The sequence below is a fragment of the Limanda limanda genome, chromosome 19, assembly GCF_963576545.1.
Source record: "Limanda limanda chromosome 19, fLimLim1.1, whole genome shotgun sequence".
NCBI classification, from domain to species: Eukaryota; Metazoa; Chordata; class Actinopteri; order Pleuronectiformes; family Pleuronectidae; genus Limanda; species Limanda limanda.
The window spans coordinates 16,410,181-16,430,291 of NC_083654.1; the positions used below are offsets into that span (position 1 = coordinate 16,410,181).

The following is a 20,111-nucleotide window of genomic DNA, read 5'->3' on the forward strand; positions in this document are numbered from 1 at the left end:
AGGTTGTTTAAACAAAAACTATAACAGCTAGAACATTCATTCTTCTTGTAACAGGAAACTGAAGCCACCGTCCTATGACAATTTCAATACTTGTATCGTTTATGATTGTTGATTGACTTTAGCTTATGTTGCACAGAGTTTATCGATATGAAGCATTTGAAAATACTCAAAGAAATCATAATTAGCAGGAAATATCAATGTAGGCTGAGGCTGATCATTTCTACCTCAGAGTCCAAGGGGTTAACTGAAAGGATTTAAACGCAGGGCCTTCTCTTTTTGTTTGAGAGGTAGATTAGATGATCGCCACACTCTCATTTATGTCAGATTTAATATTAGTTGAGGTGTTTGGATTAGTTAATATTAGTTGATATTAATGGATGTAGGGGAAACAGATGGTGTCTTTCCAGAGGTTAAAAAAAAGGGTTCTAAAGTCCAAATTGAAACTCTATTTGCTTCATTACGAGCAGATATGTGATCAAATTATGAATTTTATTGTGATTAATAATCATGGATGTACTGGTTACATATCCTCTTTGTGTCTTATGGTGTCTCCATCGAGTGTTTCCGCTGTTAGGAATAATCACGGTGGCTCATTTCTAACCACCAAGACTCCACAGAGCGGCCCAGCACCTCACTGTGTCTTTATCTGACCCAGTATATAGTCATCAAATCCCTTGTAATACCAGCAGCTGTGAGGTCGCTTTCAGGACAAAGATCAAGTGCGCACGTCAATTCTCAGTGTTTTTTTTCGCTCCATCGCAAAAAATATGCAGGATTACATCTCCCTGGGACATAATCACATATTCTGGAGCCGTCCTCGATCTCGCTCCTGCTCCTACTGTACCGTACTGGAGACTGCATCTGTTTGGGATTAGTTGTCATGGTCTCAACCGCCCTAAGCCGAGCCTACCTGGCCACGTTCCATTTATCCTCCTCACTACTACTCTCTTCAACTCTCCTCTCAGGTCAACTGTACTGGTTCAGTTCCATATATTGGGCCTTGGCAATCCTCTTTTTCGTTAAAGGAATACATCAGTAATTTGGGAAATAGAAAACAGAATCATAATTTCTGTGCAGCTGGTTAGTTTGCTTTTTTTAGCATTAAGACTCAAAACAGCTTATATCTTGTTTGTTGTTCACTGATTTCCTAAAATGTTGCCGTCACTGTGAGAGTCTCCTAAAATGTTCTGCTCCTGGCCAAAAATAGTTTGGCACTTACAGTCGTTATCATACCAGGGAGGGATTTAGGGATTAAGCTATAAAACCAAAATTAAGGATTCTAAACGCATATTCGAGGAGAGAGTGTGAAAGTCTGATGTCAATAAAAAAACGAAAGTCACACTCACAACTCTCTGTCTTCCTTCCATCTCCTTACCCAGGCACCAGTGCCAGTTACAGAGGACATGCAGAAGATCACCAGTACGACCAGTGCCCCCGACTCACCCCTGCAGCCCGTGGAGGTTCACACTGAAAACCTCTTCCAGAGGACAGAGGTGTTGGCAGGTATGTAACAGACAATCAATGCATGTCTTCTTTGGAGAACTACTTTATGTCTGTCGTCCACTCGCCTCCAGAGTCTTCAAGTGTCTAAACATCCTGGGATGCATTGAAGCATAGACCTCTAAAAACTGAGACGTCTGGAAACAATGGCTCAATGTTGTGGATGACGCAGGTTCTTATCAGTCCTAACTTGATTTCCAGCGGTGGAGGCAAAATGCTGTAAATCATTTCGGGACAGTTCCACCTTGTCCCCAGTCCAAGAAAAGAAATCCCTTTCCTCACTTTTCACCAGTGTTGTATCTTGATTGTAGTATTTACATTTTCTTTAAGCTACCATCTGTAGAGGAGACAATCTACTTCCTGTTCACACATGCCCAGTGTACGTTATTGGTCACATGACGTGTGTTTTCAGGTGTATTATTACTGATATGCAGCTAAAATGCTCATGTATTACACAGTTATACACCATTAACCCAACTCCACTTTCTGTTCCCACTGAAGTGTCTTTGTTTTAGTTTTCTCCCTCAGCTTCCCAGTTTGATTCTCCACCAATGATGCATTCTGGGAGTTAATCTTTATTTTGCAGTCTACTGTTCCTCAGATTCGAAATATGTAAGAACACGTGAGCGTAATTCCGGAACTGGAATTATGGTTAATATTTCTCCCTAAAGTCTCCCTCCCAATCTGTTCTCAAAATAATTACTTTTTAATAAACTCTGCCAGCGTCCCTCTTTGGAGCCGAGCAGAACTCACAACAATCGTGGGCGTTCGCTGCTTTGAATACACGAAAAAAGGAAAATGATTTGCCTCAGAAATGGCAGCGCTCTCTGATGCCGTCTCTCGTCTCCCTGCGTGTCTGAGGCACAACATTGATTGGCAGCTCGCTCGCGCTCTGTTGTGATCTCCATCTGGTGCTGGCGACGTGCTGAAGCAACATCAACGAGTCGAGCACAGATCAGGACGGGATGCGTCACAGCTCCCTCTGACTGATGGGCTCATTTCTTTTTTGTTTTTGCTTATTGTTCTTGGATTGTAATGGAAAAGATGTGATTGCCAATATAAAGTCCTGCAATAATGCCTCGTAAATGTAAATGAAAGTATAATTTGGTCACCTCCACCCTTCTTCCTCTCAGTTCACTCTTCCTTTTCGCTCGTAACCGTTAATCTTCATCTCCTGCGTGATTCCTATGAACAATAATTGCCCGTAATCCAATTTTCATTTACTCACCGTGCTGCTGCTTGGTGGAGCTCAGCAGTTTGGGCGCGTGCCAGGATCTTTACCCGGGGAGTGGGGGGGGCAGGCAGTCAACATGTGGAAAGCTAAAGTGGAGCAGAGGGCAGATCGTAGCACCAGGAGAACCCTTAAACAGATTAGGAAGCTATAAAGAACCTCATACAGGCATAATTGGGAGGGAGAGTAAAATAAGCTCATGTGGCGAGTTAGGAGAATTAGTGAGGAGAGTCGGGGTCAAAGCTGAAGAGTGGGGGGGGATTTCTCAATAAAGCCTTGGTGGATTTAATTCAGATTTCCCTTTATGTTAACCCACTGTTGGCCAATTGGTTCACAAAGTGTCCGTTACAGAAAGTTAAACCTCAAACGTTTCTGTCTTAGTCTCACAGGGTCGGATTCAGAAACCCTGCCGCAGATTAATTAGTATTTTTTGTTACAGTTGAACTTGGGACCGGAAAGTTGGGAGAGTGGAAATCCTCCAGTGACCTACAAGCTTAAAAACCGAGACAAAAAAGAGCAACGGGGCAGAAAAAACTCCTAAACCATGAGAGACTTATTTATTTCCTGTGTTGTTTTAAACAAACTAAACTGTTTTTGTTAGAGCCACTTCAAATTTGCTGAGATGGTTTCCTACAATCCAGTGACCTCATAAATGTAACATCATCAAATTGTGCGAGTGGATCTGTGACTCAGAAGTCTGTGGTCCTGTAGACGTCCATGCGGAGCAGAGCCGTTATAATCAGGGTTAGGATTTAAATTACAAGACGTCTGCAGCACTTTAACAACAAAGGAAGGCAGAGGACAGATACCATATTGTTAAGTGATGAAATTATAGTTCTTAAAACCAAAGATCACTTCAGAATATCTATTGTAGTGAATATTTTAGTCTAGCCCATTTTTCAGTATCGGCCTGTTCAGGTGCAGGATCCAGTTCTACTTGGTTTGTTTGCCTCTCTCTGGATTTCACCTCAGAGATGGAGCCAGCACTTCCACTTTCCTCCTCTTCGGTCCCAGTCGGCCTCAGCTGATTGGAACACAGACCGTGTCGAATCAGCCTCACTTGGGGCAACACAGCTCTGTGTACCAATCAAGGACTGGAGCATTAATATCCTCTTAATGGAACGCTAGCTTTCAAACTCACCAGCACATTAGAGGAGGTGAAGTGAACCACGGAAAACGACCGACTCTGTTGATTGAGATTGACATTTTAGTAACAGCACTGGTTTCCACAGTCGGAGCTGACGGCCGCGGTTTGGTTACACTACATTTAATCCCTAAATTCTGATGATGTGCTGTTGCAGTGGATTAGTATTCCAATTTATTCCAACAATAGCAGGAACTGTGTGTCACAACCTTGCTGGAAGGTTAGGCACAAAAGAGGGAGACCACGTAATGTCTGTAAATAATGATAAATGTTCTAAAGAGACATTATGCTCATACTCATCATTTTAATTCTGGTTATTATTTGAAAAGGTTACAGGCTCTTATGTTCAGGAAACACGTCGCATTTCTCATTCTGTCCATTGCTGCAGCTCCTCTCCTCAGCCTCTGTCTGAAACACGTGGCTTATACTCCTGTCGAGAAACCACACAACACACGAGAGGAAATTGAAGTGAAAAAGCTTCAATGCAATAGGATGAATCTGTGAGTGAGCAATGAGAAATGTTAATTTTAATGTTTCAAAGAAGTGCACAGGACAAGGAGTCTGCCATAATGTTCTCCTTGCCCTTAAAGTGCAGGATGTCCAAATTATAAGGCTGCACAAGCAGGACCCACTGCACCAGCCTCTTATTTGGATTCTACTTATACTACAATTAGCTTCTCGGAGGCCAGATCTACCTGAAAGTGCTGCAAAGCCCAGATCACTGCCAGAGCTTCTGCTACCACCCCTGTGTCTCGGTGATAGAAGCTTGTAGGAGTGGAATTGTTTTTGGAAACGAAGGTAACAGGACTTTGTTTGTCAGCGTGAAAGAGAAGTGCACCTGCTGATCCAACAGAACTGGAGCAGAACACAACAAGGCTTTAATGTCATCAAAAGATTCAGCTCCACGCCCATCAATTTCCTAAAATAAAGGGAACACATGGATGAAAAAGAAGACGGGGGGGGGGGGGCACCCATAGAGAGATGGAAGAGCCGCTTCGTGTTAAACCATAAACAGGCAGCTCCGTTTTCAAGCAGCCTGCAATTTAAGGTGTCACTCTCCAGGAGGACCCACAGTAGATTTCACCTCCTGAGGCTTTGACAGCTAACTTCCCCTTTTTGTCTCTCGCTCTCTCTCTCCCTCTCTCTCTCAGCTGTTATCGCAGGCGGCGTGATCGGCTTCCTGTTCGCCATCTTCCTCATCCTCCTGCTCGTCTACCGCATGAGGAAGAAGGACGAGGGCAGCTACGACCTGGGCGAGAGGAAACCCTCCGGCGCAGCCTATCAGAAGGCCCCGACCAAGGAGTTTTATGCATAAGGTCCCGCCCCCCCACCTCCCATCACCACATTGACAAATCTCAAGTGACTGTTGAAAAAAAAGAAAAGAAAAACGCAGTCCACAACAACAACAACAACACAAATCTCTTCGCACACAGCAAGAAACGACAAAAACAATTGTTTTCAAAGTTGATTATGGAAAAATAGCTTAAAGGAAAAGCTTTTGCATAGAGTATTGTAGGTGAGACCTTTTCTTTCTTCTTTTTAAAAAAAAAATGAAAACCAAGCATTTCTCATTTTATGGCAAATCTCAGTGTATTTAAACATTTTGTGTATTATTTGAAAAAGGCTGGAAAAAAAATCATAAAAACAGGATCTGTTAAAAGGCGACGAGGCCGAAGGAGCAGTTTTTAGTCGCTGACTACTTTTAACTGTAGCAGTGTGTTATTTGTAAAGAAAAACAATTTAAAAGTGGAGATAATTGAAAGATAATTATCCTGTATCAATCCTACGTTCAATTTTTTTGTTTCTTTTTATTTTGTCCTAGCATGTCTGATGTTAATCTCTAAAGGTGTACTACATTAATTTATCTTTTCTCTGATGTTAAAAAAAAAAAAATTGCCTTTGTAGTTTTGATGAAGCTTTTTGATCTTCATATTAACGCTGTTAATGGTCAATGTAAATGTTTCTCCCCTTCAGGTTACAGTGTTTATTGCTCTCACATCCGTTTTTTTTGTTTTTGTTTTTGTTTTTTAGTCGAACGTGAGCGTTTCATTTTGTCTGGTTGATTTTGTCCGTCTCTTCTCGGTGTAGCCTTTCTTTTTTCTCGACAGCGTTTTTATTTTCATAACCAGGAATCGGTCTTTACAAAAAAAGAAAGGAAAAATAATAATGTGTCAGGGCTCGATGAATAATCACAAACCTTGTTTCTCTTCTTTTCTATTTAAATGCATTCTCTCTCTTTCTCTTTTTCTCTCTCTCTTTCTCTGACATTGCACATTCACTGCTTTGCTTCCCTCTGCCATCGAGCAGCTTTGCGTGTGTCAAGCGTTTTTCGGGGGTGATGTTTTCCTCTCCGTGGCTTCTGGTGTTTTTCCGGCCCAGAGCCACCGACGTCCTCAGCGTGTCCCTTCAGTTAACTGACTGCACCAGAACTCTGCTAACACCCCCACCCCCCCCCACCCCTGTCTCTTTCCCTCTGTTTACCATCCCTCACTCCCACCCTCTTTTTAATCAGACTTGAGAAGGGCCCAGGTCCCACCCTCTTCCACCACCAATCTCTTTTTCTCATTCCCTAACCCCCACCTCCCTTTCTCCCCGGGCAGCCTGGTGCTATTGTCCGACTCCCAGTGTTTTGACGGTTTTAGGCCCAGAGACCTGCTCGGTGAAGTCCTGCTGCTGCTCGGCCACCAACAAGCAAGACACATACAGTTTCTCTACAGCAAACAACCCCAGAACCCCCCCCCCCCTGCCCCCCCACCCACCAACCCACCTACCCTTACCTCTAGAAATCAAGTTTCTCAGTGGGTTGGATGAATCCGGCTCACATTGAGGACTTTTCTTGGTCCGTGCAGGCATTTCAAAATAGCATTTGGTAAAAGATGGGTTGTCGTTTTGATGCAAAAGACACGGCCACAAAATGGTAGAATTGTAGCAACGCCAATTAAATACAAAGGTAAATGTCTTTTCCTCTTTTCGTTAACGTCCACTCACTTGCTCTGAGGAGACTCGTGTGTTTAGTCCTCAGCAGGTTTGTGAAGTTGCCTTTTCTCAGCTCTACAGTAACGTGAAGTAGTTGCTGTTAAATTGTCCAAACTCCCGACACCACCCACATGCAGCTGTTGGTCCCTCTACCTCTCCATCCCTCATGTTCCTTCCATCCTCCTTCCCCCCCGACCCCCATGTCTGTTCTCCTTTCTTGTCACAGGACCTAAGGTACTGAACTACTCTGAAAAACCCAAAGACTCACAGTATTTCCACCGACACTTTCTCCCCTCCACCAGGGCCACATCATTTTGTTTCCCCACTCTCTCTCTTCTTTCATCACCCCTTCATGGTTTTTCTTTCCTCTTTCTCTCTTTATTAGAGATCTGACCTTTGAGTCCAATCGCTTATTAGTATATGAAAAGATATATAAATATATATAAATGTATATTCACAAATGTTTTAAACCTTCAAAGTGCCTACCATTTGGAAATGTACTTGCTCGGGGTGAGCATGTGGCGGGTGTGTACACAAAGGAGGGGTGTAAACGACTTGACTGGCATTCTGTGAGCATGGATGACTGTAATGGTAACTTTTTTTTTAGTCTTACAAAAGCTGACAGTATTGTACCTATAAATTGAAACAACACTACTGAATAAACATTGTGGCCTAATACCAGCTGCTTGTTCCGTCTTGTTTCATTCTTGTGGACGACGTCAGGTTTCCAGGTGAAAATGCATCGTTAACTGTGGATTACGTCATTTATTAAGCAAACTCTGCAGTTTTTCTATGTCTCACACGATTTTAAATTGTACTAATTTGAATTATATATAGAAATCGTAGCCAAAATATCTCATTCACCCCCTGGTGGCTGGCTGCAGTATATCTCGTAATCATCGCCTTCTCAATGTTAGCAGATGGGACATGGACCAAATCATAATACACCTCACTACCTTGGCTCCATCCCATAATAGATACTTTGCAATGGATGGTTGAAATCTGCGTGTTTAGACCCTGTTCCAAGGTTAAACAACATATTTGATAGCTCATTAGCGGTGATTAGCAAACTGCTAGTGTTAGCAGTCCAACACTTTGAGCTGACATCACTGTTTGATTGGGTTACATGACACAAACCAGTGGAATGTTAACAGTTTGTCAGATTCCCAATGTTTTGGCGCTTGGTAACCAAGACGACATGACGCTTGTTAACTAAAAATGTTGAACTTTTCCTTTTAAATACAGAACAACTTCAACAAATAGTGCTATCTATTAATGTGTCGCTCATGCTCTTGTGTTGAGGCACTTAGTTTAATTGTTTCCTATTTTTTTGAAACACCTTTGAGCAAAGACTCCTCCTGGGATGTGTTACCGAGTGTTTTTGTCTTTAAAGTTAAAAGCAGATGCTTTGCATTTAACGGCTCATTAAACAGGCCAACTTTAAAAAAGAATGTCTTCAACAACCTGCTCATTTGGCGAATTATTCAAAGGTAAGCTTTTCTCACCATGGATACCCTGAAGCCCAAAATACCCTACAGCAAATCTGTGCAAAAAAAATGAATATTTTGTCAAATATGTGTCTATAAATAGAACACAGACCATTTAAAATGTAGGACGGGCTTTAATACTCAACAGCACATTCGCTCTCTTAACGTTACTTAAAGTCTGAGGAGATTATCGATGTGCAGATGTATAATCTCTACGTGTTTCACCATATCATCATTTTAGTGTCCTAATCTCACCGTGTTCCAGCGGAAGATTAGTGTGACGCTGGGGTTTCATCTCACACACTCAGGACTGCAGATGTTGTGAGGATGAGACAAACCCTGAGGGGGGGGGCAACTTTATTTTCAATAACTTGTTTATCTATCACCTGAAACCTGTCATAAAGGAGTAGATGGGATTCCTTGGGCAGTAATGGTGACGTCGTTTGGAACGTTCAGATCTGTTTTCGTACGTTAAGGGAGAATAAATGAGCCCTAATTGAACTATAACAGCATTTTACGACATCGGCATATAACATTTTCTACTAGCAGCTCATGTAAACATCTAAATCGTAAAAATAACGTCTTATTCAGATTAAGGCCAGTTGTCTAAATATTGTTGTAAACATGGATAATTCCTCAAATCTATTCCTCTACGTTGATCTTCTTTCTTACTTCAGTTTCGGGACATCGGGTATTTTCTTTGACATTTGATCGTCGCTGTGTCGTGACTTTACGAGCTGCCTCATCACAATCGGGTTATTCATATTCATCCCCACACATCTGCTTGAGTGCTGAAACCACCTTGTGATGTTTTCTTTGAAGACTGAAAGGGAAAGAGGAACTGAACATGCATGCATCAGTGCATATTTCAAATGTGTGCGTACGTGTGTGTGTGTTTACGAGTGTGTGTGTGTGTATCTAACCCGAGGGGGAGGCAGATCATTGGGGGTGCGATAAAGCTACCTCTGGGTTTTGATATGTTGTTTTAAGTGAATACTCCTCTTTCAACTCCTTTCTGAGGAATCGGGTCAGTATGTTCTCGTATGGTATGTGATATTTGCCCTGGGGCAGTTTGTACAAGGCATCCCACCAGGATAGGATCCATTTAGAGGGGTGGTGAAGCAGCCAGCCAATGAGAGCGGCCGTATATGTTGAGGCTGTTGTAGTAACAAACATTTCCCAATCTGTCCTTTCCTCTGTGTGCAGTTGCGTTGTGTGTGTTTGCCCTTTTAATCTCAACTTTGTGTCAAAGTGCAACCAGGATTTACGCAGTGCCTGTGTTGTGTTTAGTTTAGTGTAACGGGTCAGCGTGTGTGTATCCCCCAGGAATGTAAATGTAAACCACTCTTGGCTTTTCCGACCACGATATAACTTTCTTTTCTTTCACTCTATTCGGTCCTTTCCTTTGTCTGTCTCTCTGTCTCTCTTTTAGTTTTTTTCCCCCTTCTCTTCCTTTGTAGCTGCAGAGCTGATTCAATAAAGCTGTCGGCCGTCAACTGGCAGTCAGCGCCAAACCATGCAGAAACGCTGCGGAAATGGCGTCCAAGGTAAACAGGCTGTCAGGGCTCATAAAAGCTCCCGGCTTGAGACTAAGCCCGGGCCCGACTGGGGCGGACACGTAGGACCTCGCTGACCCAAACACCGAGAGCAGCAGCCCAGTGAGCAGACACACAACACGGCACTGGATCAGGCCGGCGTACGAGTCCGAGCCCGAGGTTTGCACTGTGATAATTACAGTGTGATGAAGTGCAAGACTCGGTCCAAGCTACAAGTCCTCAGCAGATCTGAGCCTGGTGTTGCTCGTAAGCCTCAATCTCACTGCTGCACGTTGACTGATGGCTTTAAACTCAGGAACAGTTCTGACTTTTACAAATAACGTATCATTACAGTCGACTTGTGACGGAAAAGTGGTGACTCATCGTCTCAAAAAGAGGAAACTACACACAACTAATTTAGAATAAGGAGCAGAACCCGAAACACATGCTCCCTACGGACACTTGACGTCAAGGATGTATTTTTATAGTTTCGTTTTGAGCGTGTGTCCTCACAAGGAAGAAATACTGAACAAAGCACAGCACATTAAACATTTAAGCCGTATTAAAAGCAACTTGCAGTACCGGGGGGAAATTTCATATCAATCCATCAAACAGCTGGTGAGACATTAAAGTCTGCACAAAGCAAGACAGCCATCAACAGAGCCATGCTTACAAACTAACGTTAGCTTGCTGAAATTATAAATTATAAGATGATGAGCACAAAACTAAAGTTAAGCCAGATATAATAAACTTAAACAACAAAGGACATGGAAAAAATCAGCTGGGATTGGATGAGACAAAGTAAAAAGGGGACAAAGAGGACATTTTTCTGTTGGCTTGTTTGATAGTCACGATAGTTGTGTCCCAATTCTAGGCTGTTTGCGTTCAACAGGCTCCTTCAAATGTGTCCTACAAATGCTTCCTTCTAGACGGATTCATCGGGTCGATCTTTCTCGGGCCAAATCTTGTTCTAGGATCCATTGCGCTGAAGAGATTCAACGACAAATTTAACAAGTTAGCTTTAACGACCTGGTTAGATGCAGTTAGCGCGGCCACTCAAAGTAGCTAACAATGTAAGGGCGGGACAAACTGGTGATGCAAATAGGAAATCCTCCTTAAACCGGAGCGTCTCATTTTCGGTTCAGCCTTTTCGGTTAGTCGTAGACTTTGTCCTCTGAATTGGGACACAGCTTGTATTTAATTGTGCTGAAGACACCTAGCATTAATGAGTCCAACCATTTATTTTCTTTGTCCAGTTGACTGTCTTTACTGTTATCAAGGTTGGACTAGTGGAAGAGGAGCGAGGAGAAAACCCAGCAGGAGCAGCATTTCCCTCGCTGGTTTAATTCACCGCTGAGCACTTCCTAGGATCAGAGGTTTTACTGCTCCAAAGATACTTAGGAGGTAAATCATGTCTGAATGTTGTGAAAGGGCCACAATGCACTGGGCTGGTGTCAGTTCTGTGCGGTGGCTCAGTCTCCATCGACTTTATTATCGCTCCATTCTTTATAAGCACTGAGTCACGTCAGAAAAATGTAATTTGGGTCTTGGGGTTTTTAAAGCTTAATGGTGCTTTTAACATTAGGCAGAGAAGCATGAAAGTAATTATGCAACAATTTTTTCTCAGTGTGGTTGATCCAGTCGGGAATTTGAACAATTTTAATTCCTCGGTCGAGACTATAAAACCGGGTTCGGAGCTCCGGCTGCTCTGAGGAGGCAGCAGCTGAGTTGGTTTGGAACATTTAGCAAATCAAACCATCAGTGCTGCATAAAGAACAAGTCATCTGGAGCCCGGGGGGGGGGGGGGGAGTGCAATGACTATTACCAACCCAATCTAATGATGAGGGAAGAGGTTTTCCAGCAAAACAAAAGCACGGAGCAGGAATCAATCTGGAGCAACAGCACGATGCAAATTAAATGACAATTCTTACTGTTGTCTGAGAAAATCCATGTGGCGATTAAAGCTTTTTGTGATTTGAACGCGAGGACAGAACTAACCTCTCCTCTCCCGGTAACAGACCAGTTCATCATGTTTTCAAAGAGCAGAATTACTGTGTTTCCAATTTCCCGTCCACTTACACATAAGAATAGAAAGAACAAAATGGCGCTGAGAGCTCATAACATTGGTCTCATGGCCTCTCTCTTTATGTTTTTTATCTTTTTAAAAGTTTTCTAAGTGTATTCAGTGAGGTTTAAACGGAGTCCACTCATCTCTCATCCAATTAAATTTCATGATTGCACTGATTTGTTTTAATAACCTCATTTTTTCTGAAGACACTAAATCCCCATTTTGATAAGGAGTAATTGGATTATTAAGAATAATTGATCAAGGTAAATTTAATGTTCTGTTGGCACACAACACTGTGTTTTAAACCAGAAGGATTAACGCTCCCTGATAAAATGTGTTCCGCTTGCTTACACAGAGAATCATTTTCAGTAATGTTCTCGAAGATTAAGAGCGAATGAAATCGAAACATTCTGCTCCACATCGTCCTCTTATCCCACTTTGTCTGACAGGATTTGCAGAAATAGGTCTGAGTGTAAGTGTAACACGGCTCGTAACATTTCCTGCAAACTTATCGAACTTACAAACCACGAGGTATTAAATCTTAAGTTTTTTGAAAATTCCTCATGATTTCGGCACTTGACAAAACATATCTGCTCTCAGAAACCATCGGAAACAAAAAGTGCTAACTTCCAAACAGCAGAACTGTTGGTGGGATGATGCACGTTACACAAACTATCGGCTGATACAATTTAGAAATATAACCGCCCGCGCACACGACAAACTCAATTTAGGAAAAAGACCACAAGCTGTTCACTTTGCCACTTAATTACCGACTCTCCTGATTAAACGCTGGCCTTCCTCTTGATGGGATTTGGAAATCGTTCAGTTTCATAACCCGTCACACAAACACCTCTCACCGCTTCTCATCTTTCCCAGCTCTCAGCACTGTAACGTGATATCTCCATTTCATTGGCCGGTCCACTGAGGGGAAATGTAACTTTTGCTTTTGATTAGGCCGAGCGTGATGGGGACGGCTCTAACCGTTATACTACTAATTAGATCCGAAGCCACGGGGAGTAGGAGTCATGTGGATTTGTGCTCGGAGCCCAAAGGGAACGCTCGCTTTACTTGGGATGGAAAAGTTGTATCAGTGATGGTTTGAATTGTGGTTTTTAATATAAAGTGTTACGGCTCTGTTACATAGACTGCAGCTGCTCTCTGCACAGTGATATTCTTTGTAGTAAAACATTTAGAGTATTGCTGTGAAAAGTTCCACTAGAGATCAATCAAGGCAAAGAGAGATGAGTTGTATTGTTGAAAGTTTCATTATTAACTTTATAATAAATCCCACATTTCAGTGGGAATGTTAGTTAAGTTACAACACGCTGATCCCATCGCTTTTGTCTTTCATATTGTTTGATTATGTATTCATCACACTGTGAAAGGGGGGGGGCATTGAACTCCGCCAGACCTTTTTTTCGAAGACCAGGGTTTGAACTGCTGCCTTTGTTCTCATAATCATTGCAGTGCTGTGTGATGAAAGCCTCATATCTCCAAATAAATCATCTTTCCAGGGCGTCACGACCAGAGGCGTAAGAAGGGGGATGTGTCTTTGATGTAGACAATCTGGATGGAGACAAATCAAAGGCACAGAAGAGCCAGAATAAATATTTGTTAATGCTGAGAGTATTTTTTAAATACGTACGTGTAGTGATGTGGGGAAGCTGTCAGTTACAGCTGTCATCGTGACAATTGTGGGCTGCGGAGAAGTCGTCACGTTGTCATCAGCTGCTGATGGATGCGCCGCCGCTGCGTGACTGATGTGGAGAGCCACTTCCTGTGAGGCGTGGACGGGTGGGGTAATGAAAGAATTGACAGATTATTAACACTCAGCCGTGAGTCACTCCTGACTGGGGTTAATCTGACCACTCATTCCTGTAGCTGAGAATAACACATGGATCTCCTGAGCCTCGGGGGGGTGCGCTCTGGAGGTAATTTGAATCGTCGCGGCCGAAGTTCAGATGTGAGCCATCACTTTAGAAGTGGTGTTTGAATCTATGGAGCATACTGATATTCTCTATTCTCCCATTTTAAACCAATTAATACGTTGTTCTTGAATCGGCTCTGTTCAGGATTGTTGGAACCTCGGTGAGAACTAGGAAACAAGAACGCATTACCACTATGTTTGAGCAGAACCATTATAATTAGGGATGCTCCAATTAGTTCATAATTAGAACCTGTTCCATGTTGGTGGACCTTTGGCTTTCAACCATCCCTGGATCCAACTTAGTTGACTTATTCAAAATATATGGTATTAATTAATAATTAGAGAACAAGTTTGAACAGCACTAGCTTTGATCAAACAAACTATTTGACAGCAAAAAATATGATGATATATTGAAGAAACATTAAAAAAATGGAGTGAGATCAATACGCTATGTTAAGAGACAGCTGAGGTCTCATTGGTGGAATAAGCAAATATGTCATTTGATATCATCTACCTTTATGGTGTTGGAGGATCATTAAAGTAAAACAAAACTGCCTGAATGACTGAAAAACTCTTTTGGCCCAAAGGCTGCAGGAAGATCTACTGAACATCTTTGAAGCTAAAGTCTTACCTGAAGCAGACTTTATCAATAATATATGTTAACAGCAGCTTTGATGCCAGTGACACTGTACTTCTGATAAGTGAAGCTGACAACTTTATACTCTTAAATACCACGGACGTGACAGCCGGAGCAAACATCCTCGTACTGATGCACAGCTTCCCTCCTGGCAATTCGGCTGTATCACACTCTCATTAGACTTTGTCCCCGGTTTTACATCCCTCCATCACAGCCTCCATCACGGCTGCTGCTGCTTTTCTATCATTTGTGACGAGCAGGGACGGTCTCCGTCGGACAGATGTCCATGCCCATGTCCAATCAGAACAAAATAACACTTGCTTTTCCCTTTGATTGACCATGTGAAGACCTAAGTGCATGTTCCCAGGAGGATGCTCCCTATGTGGAGCTAACGATCAGCGGTGCACCCCCCCTGAAGTTCTCCCCAGCGTGGTGTTCACTCACATGTCGTCATGACGCTGACTCGACCTGATGAGCTCACTGCAGGTCGGGGATCAAACACATCAGCTGCATCAAAAACACATTATAATCATTTCAAGCTGGTTGCAAAATCAAATCCAAAACAGTTTATGAGATTATAACCAGAGTTTGAAATTTGAAGAAATGTAGGGACGGACCGGTGCTTGAGTTTTACGCTCGACTTTCTCGGATTAAGTTTAGTGTCAAACGCTCTGAAATTCTTAAATCCTGAGATTGACTTTTTGGGGACACTGTGTTTATCTTTTTTCTTTTTTTATTCATGTGACAGCTAATAAGTTATGTGACACATCACCCTGACAGGCCTCAAACATCGTGAAGTTTTTGCCTCTTGTTTCTATTCTGATTCTTCACTCAAGCCTGTGCTCACCTTCTCATCCGTCTCACACTGGTTCATTCACGCTGCAGAGAAGAAGAAGAACGGGTCAAAAATCACAGGCCCGAGCTCGAGCGGCAACAAAAGAAGATTGATTCGGGGGAAAAGACATTCCCCCCCTTCAACTCAACAGACTCTGTGTTGCCTGCTTGGATGCTCTCTCTCTCTCTCTCCCTTTGTGTCCCTTTGTCTCTTCCTCGCTCTTCTTCACTTTCACTTTGCCTCCCTACCTGCTGTTTGTAATGGCTGAGTGGAGGCACGGGAAGAAAGAGAGAGTGAGTGAGACAGACAGGGAAGGAAAGAGGGATGAGGAGGAAGGGGACGTAGAGGGGAGAAAGAGAAAGAGAGAAAGAGAGAGAGAGAGCGGAGGGAACAACTCCCATCTCCAGACAAGGCTTTAATGAAGAGGCTTTGAAGTCTGCAGTGATGGAGCAGCGCCCTTGTCCTCTTCAAACGGGACCAACATCTCGTTTCATCTCCCTCTCCGTTCTCCGTCGCTCCCTCTTGATTCGCCCTCCCTTTGTCTTCATCAATTCCACGTGAGATCTTCACCTCCCCCCCCCCCCAAACCCCCTCTCCACCCCCTGACTGTGATCAGGACATGGATCATGTGTCTACTTAACTAACCGTGGTGGTCCCGTCCCGTCAGGACTTTGAAGCCCATGACTACATGACAGGGAATGGGATGTATGGAATGAAGAAGTGTCTTTGTGTGTGTGTGTGTGTGTGTGTGCGTGTGTGTGTGTGTGTGTGTGTGTGTTTGCGTGTGTGTGTGTGTATTGTCAGCGGTGATTGAATCCGTGTTTCTCCACGTTCACTGAAGGTACCAGTATCTACAGTCCGCGTATCTAACTCTCAGAAACACCTGCCCCCAGCATGCAGGAAGAGATAGCGATCCCCCCCCCCCCAATCGTCCCCTGGCACTGACACCCTGCTGTTATCTCAACCAAGTTATCCATCAATCCTAAACCTCCGACGCTCTTCCTCTTCCTCTTCCTCTTCCTCTTCCTCTTCCTCTTCCTCTTCCTCTTCCTCTTCCTCTTCCTCTTCCTCTTCCTCTTCTTCTTCCTTCAGGTCATCACCCTCGCTCACTTCCTCCTTTGCGGCGGCCCTCCATCTACCCCCCCCCCCCAGCGAATGATCCCTGACCCACTCTGGGGGGCTCCTGCCATTTACAGACTCCGGCCCGAAGCCAGCTATCAAGGCCGTGTGTTAGCACAAGGAATGTATACTGTGCATTTTAACTGAGGGGAAGTGAACCTAAGAATGCAATGCTTGTGAGGTTGTGAGGGAAACTATTACTATGACATCACCATAGCAACCATGCACCCGAAAGACCATAGCAAAATTCTCTCCTTTCTACAATTAAGGAAATTCCTCATGGTCTTAACAGTGTGCTTGTGAGTTTGTAATTCAGGGAAGGAGCTTAATCCTGTTTCAACATCACATTCTTCCTGTGTGCAAAGAAGATCTTTATGATTTGTTGTGTCCTTATTGGTCGACAACAATGGCCAAACTCTCCAATTATTCTCAATGGGATTTAATGCAAGGTCAAAACAGCGTGCAAATCTTGGACGGTATCGAAGCAGCATGGACATTTTGACGGTAATGTCAATTCTACTCTGTGTATAAATATCATAAAAAGTGGGTTTAGTGGTGTAAGCCAAGAGTTTCTGCCAACTGATTTCCACACCACCCGAGAATACCAAACCAACCATCATCCATCACCATCCATCATCTTTATTGCTCATCCATTAAGGGTCGTGGGGGGGCTGGAGCCAATCCCAGCTGGCATTGGGCGAAGGGCGGGGTTTGAAAAGTTGTAGACACTGTGTGATGGGTTAGTTGAGGAGACTCAACTTATGTACGATGAGTGTGATCCTGTAAATAACGTATAGCTTCACATGTGGGGAGCTGTTGTGTTTTGTGTGTTTGTTGTGCACATGATGTACACACACACACACACACACACACACACACACACACACACACACACATACGAGTATGTTCCATTGTGATACATATTCCTACCAAAGAGTTGTTGGCAGTGATAAGATGCTTGGAAACATGTAAACAGTACAGGTTTGAAATATGAAATATAAAATAAAATTATTTTATGATGCTTGTTTGGCTTTTGGTGAGAAACATGTAAACATAATGATGTTGGACTCTGAGAAAGCTCCACAGGGAACCTTTCCATTCCACATCAAAGTTTGAATGGCCACCCGCAGTTCTGCCACATGCAACTTTAAATATCATGGCTTGTTATGAATATTTTACATCAATACAAATTAAAGACAGACAGATTTTGTTTTGTTGACGACCTTGTGTTGAACTGTCTTCACCCGTGCAGTCGTGTGCTGTTGTGTTTGTCGGGCATGCGTGAGTTTGAGCTGTGGATTTCAGGGGTGGGGGACAGGAGGCCAGCGACGGTCACTCAGCCACTGGGTCTTGGTTCAGTCTGTGTGATTTCAGCGCCCTGCTCGTCCAGGTCCTGTTTTTGCGGCGTGGACAGCGAGAGATTATTGGGTTGAAAGCCTCCGCCTGCTTGAACGTGCCGCCCTCACCCTCTCCTCTCTGACTAGAAACCCTCTGTGCACTTGTCTCTCACTTTGAAGGAGATCGTCGAGGGACGTCTTATTCACACGTGCTCTCGACCTTGTTTTCAATGTGAGGCTATTCCTGCTGTTTGACATGGAATTTTGTACGAATAAAAACTTATCACACAGGCAGATCAGACAGATTAAAAAACACCATATTGATGCACTTTACAGTTTTGAGTAATGATGACCCCACTGTGAGCTGTTTCTATGAGAGAGCTGTAATTTGTGTAAATGGTTTTTCATCACAGATCACGCGGGACCAGGTCTTATTCACACGTACTGAAAAGGACCTTTCAGACAAAATCAAACTTACTCTCATTCTCTTACCCTAGACTTTCTATATTAATGCATATGTCCCTATGGAAATCCATCTGGATGGGTTTTAATGTTTCTTTTGTGGATAAATTATGAAACCATTTGCTCATTGGAGAGAAGAGCCGATGCAAACATTAAGAGGATGCAAACTCTTCTTTCAAGGCCTCCTCTGTTCCTGCTCGCTCTCCTCTCCGTCAGCTGCTCACCCGAGCGCCTGTCTGAGGTTTTCACTCCCGCTGTGCAGCCTCATGCCTGGAGAACAACTTTGATTGTGAAACCATAAATGATTCACCGAGTCATATTTTTAGGCTGGAGTCATTTTGAATGATGTATTTATCAAGCGAGCTGTTCAGTATGTGTGCAGATTCCATTTGGCTTGAAGATGTCAACCGGCGAGATTTTAACTTTGGGGCTTTTGAAATATTTATATACTTGGTTTGTGGTTTTCTGTTCCTTTTTGAAAGCAGAGGGGTTTAAGATGTAGAATTTGGATGAGTGAACATATTGTTGTGTATTGAACGCCGGCTCATGTCCATTTGATTTTGTGCAGTCGTTGGGCTTCTCTCCGGGGGGTACGGGTTGACAGTACGGGTAATTTAATGTGCGCATTATTGCTGCATGTGCAAGCACCAGAAATAGTTAAGCAATATCACTTAAATTTCATTGGCTGCACAGGCAGTTAACCAGCCAGGAGCCCAGTTGCCTTGTTAGCTGTAGTAACAACTCTGAAAGGAACTCTGTATATGTGCATCTGTAACACATGGACGTACAGAATGTTTACTTGTTAAATTAACACAATTTTGTAATATTAGTGATAAGTCTCCACCAAGAAGAAGCTAGTTAGCCTAGCTTCTCACTTTTCACATACAATACGACACTTTAATGCTTAGATTTTGTGGGCGATAATCAAAAGTAACATCTCCATCTGACCCGCATCCATCTTCACTGTCTCCCAGTTAAATCCAGGATCTCCTACAAACTCCTTCTGCTCTTTTTCAAATCCATACTGGAATCTGCGATCCTTTGACCTGAGTCTGCTCATCCTCAACATCAGACTTCCGACTTTTGTAGACAGAGCTTTCAACATGTTGACGATGAGTCTCTGAGCTGCTTCTTGTAGCTCTACACCTTTTACTTCTTGCATAACAGTTTGACAATATGTCCCAAATGTTGTATTTTGTATACATTGTATAAATATACCTTACATTTTGTCGGCTGTACAGGATAAATCTAGAGAAAGTAAACTATGGAAGATGACAGTGAATCTCTTTCTTATCCAAGTCTCTTGAAACCGATTTTTTTCTATGCTATAGTTTTCCATGTATTTGTTTTTACTTTTTCAACACGTAGGCCTAATGTTTCTCTGTGGCTTCTAGGCTTTTCTTTTTTTTTTCGGGACAAACAGCCAAAGGGACATTTCATAGGACTCATCAACAACCGTAAGACACCTTGAAAAATACCTTTTGTCCAAAGCTCCACACAAAAGGATCCCATGATTGAACTGTTGTTTGTTTTCCCAGCCAGTGCATCCAGTGTGTGGGCCTAATGTACCTGTCACCAGAGCTATGGACCACACTTAAGTCACATGTCAAAGAGACGAGGTTCAGCCCAAACAACACAATTACCTGCTCCACACACACACACACACACACACACACACACACACACACGCCCCTGACATGTGACGACCTGTGAGACGCACCGACGCTGTCCGGTCATGTTGTTTCAGGGTGAATAGACGTCGGGAAAGAAAGGTTCCTAATCCAGAAGAGGAGGTTAAGCTTCACACAGACTCTGGAGACGGCAGGTGTTACATTTGACATCAGGTGAAACGT

At 43.2% G+C, this 20,111-nt stretch overlaps 1 protein-coding gene across 1 annotated transcript in view; it reads left to right on the forward strand.

Annotated features, from left to right (window-relative positions):
* The window catches only part of sdc2 (syndecan 2), a 45,461-nt gene extending 37,929 nt beyond the window's left edge, over window positions 1–7,532 (forward strand). The window contains exons 4-5 of the mRNA XM_061092890.1: window positions 1,380–1,503; window positions 5,027–7,532. Of these exons, the coding sequence (XP_060948873.1) occupies window positions 1,380–1,503; window positions 5,027–5,190 (288 nt within the window). The 3' untranslated portion in view covers window positions 5,191–7,532. The remainder of the gene's footprint in view (window positions 1–1,379; window positions 1,504–5,026) is intronic.
* Window positions 7,533–20,111: the final 12,579 nt, after the last annotated feature.